Source organism: Miniopterus schreibersii, assembly GCF_964146895.1.
Source record: "Miniopterus schreibersii genome assembly, chromosome: 5".
NCBI classification, from domain to species: domain Eukaryota; kingdom Metazoa; phylum Chordata; class Mammalia; order Chiroptera; family Miniopteridae; genus Miniopterus; species Miniopterus schreibersii.
The window spans coordinates 28425553-28436161 of NC_138106.1; the positions used below are offsets into that span (position 1 = coordinate 28425553).

Sequence of the window (10609 nt, forward strand, 5' to 3'; positions counted from 1 at the left end):
ATCATATCCACAAGGAGAAAAACTCTGAGGGGTTTAACCAAGAATAAGAAAACCTGGAATCTAATGTCAGCTTTACACTCTTGACCTTAGTTTCACATGTAAAATAATGATATGAGAGTAAGTGTTCTTTCAGCCTGAAAACTAATTCTTAAGTCACTTATAAATGTGCATGATGAATGAAATTAGTCCAGAATAAAATAATTATCCTTAGTTTACTCTTAATTAAGTTTTAATTATTTAGGGCACCAAAAGATTCATAATAGGACAGAGACTACTGGTTCAAAGAATCAGATTTTTATCTGTCACATCTTTTGTATATATATTTAAAAATGCTCTCTCTTCAACATGGTAAATGTTCTCAAATGATAAGACATGTACAAATAATAAGAGGAGAATGTATTTTTTAAAAAAAAAATATCTTTATTTGAATTTCAGAGAGAGGAAGAGAGAGAGAGAGAGAGAGAAACATCAGTGATGAGAGGCTGAATGGCTGCCTCCTGGCACGTCCCCCACCTGGGGATTGTGCCTGCAACCTGGGTTTGTGCCCTGACCAGGAATCAAACTGTGATCTGGATCCTAGGTCAGTGCTCAATCACTGAGCCACGTCCGACCAGGCAAGAGGAGAATGTATTGATAGATGACCCTTTTCAGTGCAGTAGTGCTGTAACTGACATTGCCTTGGACATTCCTCTGACAGTAAAATTTTTTTTTAATCATAGTTAAGTCTTCTGAAAGACATTGAGGTCTAAATTATTATGGTTTATAAAGTAGATAATATTTGACTAAAAATCCCTACCTAAATGTTAAGAAGAGTTAATAGACTTTTTTTTTTGTTTTTAAGAATTTCTATGGACCAAAAATATGTGGTTGTAAATAAAGGTTGGTTGTTCTACAAAAAGTTTATAGAGGGAATACAGTATTAATGCATAAAACAGAATGCTGGTTAGAAAAATGATGGAGACAGTTTTTGTTATAGAGCTTACAAAACTGCTGATTATAAGGAAGAATATTTTTTCATAGTTCTAGGCATCCGTATATAAAATGGATCCTTGCAATATAGTGCTTGCCTTTTTTAGAAATTACTCCTGCATTTATTATGATGTTCGGACTTGATGGCTTATGCGGTCCTTTCTGAATTTATAACTATAAAACCAAAGCATGAAAAGTTAATGGAAAAATTTTCTTAAAATACAATCTATTGAATTACTAGCCACAGATGGCTAATAATCCTAGAATTCAAATATAAACAACTAATGAAACAAATTTCATAAAATAAAATTAGCCACAAGATGGCAGCAAACATTTAACTATGTCCTGATTTATACTGTCTTAAACAGAATTTTTTCAAGTTGTGAAATTTTGTTACTAAGAAATATGTCTGTAAATTCACATAATGACTTCAGTTGAGATCTTTCTCACATTTAAAACACTGCACATAGTAAATTTCTTAAAAGCCCCGAGTCATTGTCTTATCATTTGAGAGAGCATTAGCTATGTTGAACAGAAAGTATACAAAAGATGTAAAAGATAAAAATCTCTGAGTCTTTGAACCAGTAGTCTCTGTCCTATTATATATCTTTTGGTTCCCTAAATAATTGGAGCTTAAATAATTAAGAGTAAAATAAGTTTAACTATTTTATTCTAGGCTAATTTTATTTGTGATGCTCATTTGTAAATGACTTAAGAATTAAAATTTTCAGGCTGAAAGAACACTTACTCTCATATCATTATTTTACATGTGAAACTAAGGCCAAGAGTATAAAGCTAACAGATTCTGGGTACCTTGTTCTTGGTTAAACCCCTCAGTTTTTCTCCTTGTGGATATGATGTCCCATATTCTGTTATTTGGAGTTTAGTTGCTTCATTTAAGGTTAATTTTGGTTAGTGGTTCTTAGCCTCTTTGAAACCTTTGAATCCTTTCAGAATGTGATATAAACTATAAACCTCCTCAGAAAGATGGCTTTTGCACATAGGTACACACAGAATTGTGGACGTAATTTAAGAGGGGGTGCATACTTCCTGATTTCCATGCATTGCCACTTCTAGGAACTCTTGATCACAGGTTCAGACCTCCGATTTAGAATTCGTCTAGATGCTAATTGAGGATGAATGGGAAAAGTTAGGAGAAAGTTTAAGTTTAAATTTGATTTTTTTCAAGGAAAGTGTGATACTGATTTTGAAGCATATAAATTATGCTAAATTTCTAACTTGTTAGTTTTAGGGTTGTTTGTACCATTTTATATTCAGCTTTTTTTCCAGTTGCTTTGGTTTCCATTGTCCTTGCAATAAATTTTCTGTTTACTGAGTGTTTGTTTTCCACTATCCTCAAATTAGTACATTTTAGAATAGAAATTTTATTAACACATCAAAAATCTTGGTAGCTTCATTTATATATACTCCCATATGTAGCTAAGTGTTTAAAGGTTTGATTTTTAAAAACAGTTGTGTATTTTTAAAATGTTTATTTTTTTCAACAGGAAAATCTTATTTACACTGCTGATCCAGAAACCTTTGAAGTAAATACAAAAGACATGGACAGTACTTTGAGTAGAGCATCTAGAGCAATAAAAAAGACTTCAAAAAAGGTGAGTCTTAGTGGCGTTATTTAACATACCTCCAAGAAGCATTTTTCAGAGTATATTAAAATAATATTGCCAGAAACACCAGTGTAAAGATAGTCTATAAAAACAAAGTTGGTTTTGGGGTCTAGGAAGTGGCCCACTAGGATAATAGTTTTAGTTTAGTGAATTCTTTTGCACAGTAATTACAACCTGCTATCCTTCGTATTGTTCTAGTGATACTTCTATGAGCTCTCTACTTTAGTAGAAATGCACCGATGGTATTTTAGATACAGATTTGTGTGCGTTGATCTTGACTGGTGCCTTGGATATTGTTCAGCCAAGGGCACATGGCAGAGGCAGAAGACCTGCGGTCTGTTCCTGATCGCAGTGTGTTTTGGCCTTGCAACATGGAGATAACATCCTTGCATACCTTACCAGGGTTATTGAGGAGGACGCAAGAGTGCTTGTGACAGGGCTTTTTAAAAGTACAACTAGAATTTTAACATTCTAGGTGGAATTTGCAGCCATGGTCTACTGCTGGATTTACAAATTTCTGTTGTTTTTGCTTTTGAGGGGAGGCCTTGTACTTTAATCATCTTTATATCTCCCAGCAATTAACATGTATGATATATAGTAGATAAACACGTTAAATGGTGAGTCAAATGAACTCCTTCACTTTTTTGGTAAAGAAATTGAGGTTCAAATGGCTTTGGATTAAAGATCTCTTAAATAAATTTTAGCGGAATCAGACCAAAAACCCCATGTTTCTTCTCTCCCACACCAGGTTTATCCTTGCACTTTCTTTCTCCCATTTGTAGTGCTCTATGAATGGAAGTATACAGCAGATCTTTAGATAGTGTTCAATGTTGTTTCATTATAATGTTGATGAAAATGCTGTAGGAACTAAACTTGTTTATATCAATTGGCCTATGGTAAAAGTGGTTTTGTTAAATGTCATTTCACTTGAAGTCACAGAACATATGGACGACCATGATGTTGAGTAAAGACTTACTGTACTACATTTCCTCAGTGCTTTGCCCAAAGAAATTCTAATTCTTTGATATACTATTTGTACAAAAACTTTCGATGTGTATTTGGCTTCGTTTATGTATAATTGTTCTTATCAGTTATATTAAATTTCTTTAGGCTTAATTGTAACTTTTTAAAACTCCAGGTTACAAGAGCATTCTCTTTCTCCAAAACTCCAAAAAGAGCTCTACGAAGGGCTCTTATGACATCCCAAAGTTCTGGGGAGGGAAGAAGTCCTCTTAGCAGTGATAAGCATGTAATGAGTCGCCTGTCAAGCACATCGTCATTAGCAGTAAGTGACTTTGACTTAATGGGCTAATTGACTTATTCACATTTATGGAAGTTGGTATGGAATTTGCTAATTTTAAACATGAATATCTAGTATCTCCATTTTTTTTTTTTTTTTTTTTAAATATATATTGATTTCAGAGAGAGGAAAGGAGAGGGAGAGAGAGAGATAGAAACATCAACGATGAGAGAGTCATTGATTGACTGCCTCCTGCACGCCCCCGACTGGGGATCGAGCCTGCAGCCCGGGCATGTGCCCTGACCCGGAATCGAACCCCGATCGCCTGGATCCTAGGTCGACGCTCAACCGCTGAGCTACGCCCGGCTGGGCTCCATCTTTTTTTTTTTTTATATATCTCTTAACTTCTAACATCTTTTATTGGGTCAAGGTAACTGAGAAAACCTCAATGAACTAGAGATAAAGACATACTTAATATGTAGTTTATTTGATATGAAATTTTATTCAGATTGAGATGTGTTCTAAAATCTCTAAAGAAAAAAAACATGTTTCAATCTGGCCTATCACTTTACTAACATAAATAGCAATGGTTCTGTTTATACATATTGGTTCCAGTAATATAACAGAGACTGAGTTTTATTCATTTTACTATTTCTGTGATGAGTAGGATATAATTTCTGAAACTGTGACCTTCAGAGGATGATATGGGTTCTAAATTCGTGTATTTTTAAATGTCTGAAAAATAAAAATTCCCAATGGTGTTAGAATTATTAGACAATATTAAAGACAGTTCTAACATTTATTACTGTCACCTGGTATATGAGTGATGTGTCCTTGTAAAATTATTAACCTGACCTGCTAAGGTTAAGAAAAGCAAGTGACTATCACTCACTTATATGTCCTTTAGCAAGTTTCTTGTTCTCTTATCCCCATTTTTGTAGATAGGGAAAAGAGATTAATAGTACTTACCCTATGGTGTGTACACACACACACACACACACACACACTAGAATGTGATTATATAGTGAGAGGCAGTTTGAGTAGTGGCTAAGAGCATGAACTCTAGAACTCATGTTGTTCAAATCCTAGTTCTGCTATTTACTAGCTGTATGGCTTTTGGCAAGTTATTAAAGATCACTGTTTCAATTTCACCATCTGTAAAATGAGTCTAAAGTAGTAATTGTAAGGATTAAATAAATTAATTTATGCAAAGTGCTTTGAATAGTCCCAGGCACACAGCGCGTGCTCTGGCATTATTTTCCCTCTCCTCCCCCATCGTCTTTCTTTCTCACGTTCAGCTTCCCATGGCTGCCAGAGAGAACCTCGGTCATTCCTGCTAAACCCTCGTTGATCTCCCTCCACCCTCAGAATATCAGGTCCCTCCAAGGCAGCATGCTGTGTTCCCACCCCTGTCCTCCCATATCCTTTCACTCATGTCCCCTCCCTGCCCAATCCAGCCACACTGCCTTTCTTTCCTTAAAAACACTAAGCTCTCTCCACCGAGAGGCTTTGTACTGGCTGTTCCCTGCACCAGTAATGCTCTTCTTGAACTCTTTCCATTGGGTCTTGTGGACAAAAAAGCGGTGCTGTAGTAAATCATGCATTCCTAACTGGGCAGGTTATAGTGAGCAGTCACCCCATAGGCTGCTGTAGTGTATTATAAGTGGTTACCTTTTATTATATAGAATTTATACAGACTTTGGAATCTAATGAACAAAATAAACTGACAAAATAAACCGATGAACAAAATAGGCCCAGAGGCATGGAAGCATGGCACAGATTGATGGATCTCAGAGGGAAGGCGGGCAGAGAATAACCAAAGAACTTCGTGCGTATGTGCGTAATCCATGGCCACAGACAACAGTGTGGGGAAGGCAGGCAATGAGGGATATGGGGGGCACGTGTAATGCCCTCAACAGTAAATATAAACAAAATTTTCAAAAAGCTAGTTACGTTTTTAGATAATACATTAGAGTTACAGCTGAATCTGAGCATGTTTAAATAGATTTTTTTCTTAATCCTCACCTGAGGATATGTTTTTATTGATTTTAGAGAGAGGAAGGGAGAGAGAGAGAATCATCCATGAGAGAGAGAAAAAAACATCAGTGTGAGAGAAACATGGATCAGTTGCTTTCCATACCCAGGGTTTTCACCTGCAGTGTGAGTAACAGAGAACATAGGCAGAATAGTCAGGGAAGGTGAGAGAAGTTTCATTTCAGGATGGTTCCATGCAGAGTCAATGGAACAGTGGGGCACGCTTCCCGTACATGCCCCGACCAGGGAGTGAACCAACAACGTAGGTTTGTGCCCTGACCAGGAATGGAACCCAGAACCTTTTGGTGTATGGTAGGATGCTCCAACCAACTGAGCCACCGGGCCAGGGCAGAGCATATTTATACTTATATTTGATCAAGGTTAACTGTTCAAAAGGAGAAAGATTGTACTTAGCTGATAATATAAACATGCAAAGAAATTTGATCAATGAAAAGTGTATTAAAGTTGACAAATATAGTATGCATTTCTTTATTAAAATCAGATTATAAGCTTTCTGAAGGCCAAAGAACTATCCCTTGTTTATTTCCTATAGTATTATAAACATTGCTTTTCAAATGGAGGTAATTGGATTTTATAGAGATTTTTTTAGAAAATTAATTTATATTATTTATGGTTTTGTCACTTTTATGTAGGCAATATAAATAAGAAGTACCTAAAATATCTTTCAGACATTCATGTCCTCTTCTCCATTGCTTATTTCTGTTCTAACAGATTATCCATTCAGTTTCCACAAGCAATACAATTGGATTTACTAAGCATGTTTATGCTCAGTGCTCAAACTCTACTGATGGGCACTCTCAAAGCTCCTGGTTTCCATCTATACGTCATTCTACCTCACGAGCTAGTTTTTCAGAGACACTAAAAGGAAATACTGATTTTTCAAATTTTAAAAAAAGTTCTTTCCAAGTCATCTTTGATATTTGTGAAGAATTAGGAGATATGCCAACCAATAATGGAAACAAGCCTCAAGTTTAATGTGAGCTTATTAGCTATTTGAAATTTGTGTTTGTGAAAAAAGAAAGTATTCTTTCTCTACTGAAATACTTATTAAGTGGGTGGGGACTTTTGAATTCACAACTTTATAACTGCTTTGAATTCACAACAACTAGGCTTAATAGAGTTTCTTTGCATATTGGCACATAAAGATATTTTTGCAAGGTAATTTATGAAGTCCAGGGAAAAAAAATCAATACTATTAGAAATTATCTTATTTATGAAAGTGGCCATTTTAAATAATAGTAATAATTGCCATTAAAGTGGATTCATATTCCAAATCTGATTCTTAATCTTAGATTTGTGGCATTTTATAAAACATGCTTTTAATATAGCAAATCATAAAAATTTTACTTGAGGAAAATGCAAACTTTTATACTTTCTACTTAAATCATTGCTTTGTTATTACTTGAATGGCCATACTTTATCAACACAGCTCTTTAAACGCTTCATTTTACTACCTTGTAGGTGACAACCTTGTTGGTTCTGAGTTTTCGTTACACATAGCCTTTCATATATGCTAAAATAAAGCACTAACTTTTCCTTGTAATTCATTTTGATTTATACTCACTGTTGGGTTTTTTGTATTCTTGTATATGCTTCTTTGTTATTGTTAAAAATTCTTATGATAAATTTAACTTTGACCTCTGAAACAATCAGTTTAGACATCTTAGTAATTTAATAATCTCTATTATCAGAAGTGCTGCTATTTTGCAGCAAAATTTTTAGATGGAGCAAAATTACACACATACAAATACATACATATGGGTTGCACACACAATACAAAACCTTTTTAGGAGTGTATGACTTAATTTTAGAAAATTATTTCTCACGAAGTCATTTCTCCTTAATTCTGCTTTATGATTAAGTTAAGTGGAAACCACTAGGTTTGTCTTTCACCTCAAGACTTGTTTACTAATTTATAATTTTTAAATAACCTGAAACACTAAATCATTATAATATCTCATAGAAATTAAGTAGCACTAGTAGGAATAAGCCAGTATCTATTCCAGTGAATTGATATGTAGTTAACTAGTGTACCCATTTGTTTTTTGTTTTCAGAATGCTGAAATACTTTTAATTACGTTCTCCCCTCCAATTTTAAATTCTTTTATTTATTTAAAGAGTTTAGGATTTTTAGATGTCTTTTGTAAAATGTAAAAATGATATGCATGATTCTAAACTGTATGTTACAGTTTTTAAGAAGGAAAAATTTAAATATGAAACATTTGTCTTATCTTTACAGGGTATCCCATCTCCCTCCCTTGTCAGCCTTCCTTCCTTCTTTGAAAGGAGAAGTCATACTTTAAGTAGATCTACAACTCATTTGATATGAAGTTTAAAAAATCTGTATAGAAACTTAGCACCTCATACTCAAATAAGAAACTGACTTAAATAAATGGTACTTGTCATTAGCACTTGGTGAAAGCTGGAAAGAAGATGGATAACACTAAACTATGCCATTTGATTTTCTTTTTGAAAGAGTAAGGTTAACCTCATACATTTTTTAAGTTAATTTATTAAAAAATTATATTGATTTTGATGCAATTTTTCTCTTTGCTCGAAACCTTCATTTAAAGACCAATATCTTGTTATTCATGATACCAGTAGCTTTGCAACCTGATACATACAGTGAATAAATTTTATTGGTGGATGCCAAACATTGCTGTTGGTTTCTTTGTAGAGTGTCCATGAATGAATTTTGGAAATGCATATTTGTGTATCTCAATTTGTGCAGAAATTAAGTGATATCACAGTACTTAACTACATAAAACCTTGCATAGATACCTGATTAAATACTGGGGTCTTGTTTCACATGTGCTGTTTGAAGTAATAATTATTTAACGGCTCCTTTTGCAGTTTATTCTCAAGTGTCTTTAAGATCTAGTGTGGGGATTTAAAATGATTTGCCCTTATTACAAAGAATAACAGCACAAGGAGGTTGCTTCAAAATACTTTTGAAAATTGAGATAAGGACAGAAAGATTAAGAAATAATGTATATTTTGGACTAACATGATATTGCTGTATACTTGTAGCTGTTTCAGAGACTATATTTATGGTGATTTTTAGCCACTAGCAAATCTTGCTTTAGTTTGATAGTGTGTGGAATGTTATTTTGAAGGATGACCATGGGGAAATTGCGGTAAAGATTGTTTATACTCTTTATGAAATAACTCTAAAGTTGGCATCAGTTTTACTAATCTGCTGTAAAATATTAAATAGATATGTTTATAGTCAAATTTTTATTGTGGTCTCATATTAAATGTAAAATTGAAATACATTTATTTGCTGTTGTAAAATATTTTTCAAGCCTTGGTGTTATTTTTCACAAGAGGTTTTTTTTGTTTTTTTTTTTATAGTCAGTAATACAAAATAATCAAGTTCTCAAGTGTCTTTATGAATAAATGCGTTTTTATTTCCTACCTGTTTAGGGATTACTACAAACATTTAATTATTATTTAACAGTTCTCGATTATCTTCTTAATAGTTTAACTGACTATATAGATTTTTTTCGATACCATGTATGTACCACTTTTAAATAGTAAATGACCCTTTATTGCTATATTTTAAAAGCAGTTGTATTAGTAAGAACTTTGTAAATAAATACTTAAAACCCGGGGTATTTTATGTTTTGTGTTTTAAACAACTCCTTTAGACAAATTTTCATAGGTCAGTATGAATGCCTGCATCCGCCTCTCTGCTCTATTGTGTATTTGCTTGCATATTTATTAGCTACTTCCTCCATTAATATTTTTGAGCATCATTATACTAGGCTATGTGTAGGATAGGATTTTTTAATCTGGAATCTGCTTTGCAGAATGGAGATAGTGGAGAACCCACTATGACAGTTATATAAAATTGTGTTTATGTACACATACGCATTTTTCTGGCAGAAATTACACTGCTTTGATTATTTTATTAGGAATAGATCTGTGATTCCCTCAAAGTGTGGGGTTTCAAGAGAGAGGAAATGACATAAGGCATGACATTAGAGATATATTGGATTTACACAGATGACTTATGAGATTAAAGTCTGATACAAAAATCAATATACAAATATTTTGAATAGTATTGCTTGACACCAGCCACAAACGGATTGAAAATACTTTAAAAAAAAAAACGTTACCTGTTAAAATAGCATAAAAATTATTGCAGTACTTAGTAATCTAATAAAAGATGTACAAGATTTTACAGAGGAGACTATAGAATTTTATTTATTCCTTAATGGAGATGTTTTATCATAGTCATGAATTGGATACTTCAGTAATGAAAATAGCAGGTTTTTCTAAATTGAACTATAGAGTCAAACAAAGCTGATCAAAATACTGACAGATTTTGTATGTGTATAACGTAAGTTATTCCTAAAATTGATAAGGAAATACAAAGGGTTAAGAATAACCAATCAGTTGAAGAAGTGCAAAGACTTGCTCTGTCAGAAGCAAGGTTAATTCTACGGCTGTAGAAGTCAAGACAGTGAGGTGTTAGAGCTCTTGGTGTATTGAACACAATAATGGATCACAATCGAAAACCCACAAACAGGTGAAAGTGACACTTAAAACAGTGGGAAAAGATAGTCTATTCAATAAATGGTTCTGAGAAAAATGGGTATCTTTAATAAAAAAAACCAGAAAGGAAACTAATCTCTTTACATTCTATACAAAAATGAGTTCCAAGGGCATTATAGACCTAAATCTGAAAGGTGAAACTAAAGATTTTACTAGA

The 10609-nt window shown here is 33.5% G+C and overlaps 1 protein-coding gene across 13 annotated transcripts in view; it reads left to right on the top strand.

The window, feature by feature from the left end:
* Positions 1 to 9504, top strand: part of ECT2 (epithelial cell transforming 2) — a 48491-nt gene extending 38987 nt beyond the window's left edge. For 10 of the 13 annotated variants that reach the window (XM_081139044.1, XM_081139046.1, XM_081139052.1 and 7 more), the window contains 3 exons: positions 2478 to 2585; positions 3736 to 3882; positions 8132 to 9504. In XM_081139044.1, coding sequence (XP_080995170.1) covers positions 2478 to 2585; positions 3736 to 3882; positions 8132 to 8221 — 345 coding nt within the window. In that variant the 3' untranslated portion in view covers positions 8222 to 9504. Of the gene's footprint in view, positions 1 to 2477; positions 2586 to 3735; positions 3883 to 6603; positions 7559 to 8131 lie in introns of those variants that run through there. The other 3 variants (XM_081139045.1, XM_081139047.1, XM_081139048.1) reach the window with 2 other exon arrangements.
* The last annotated feature ends 1105 nt before the right edge of the window (positions 9505 to 10609 follow it).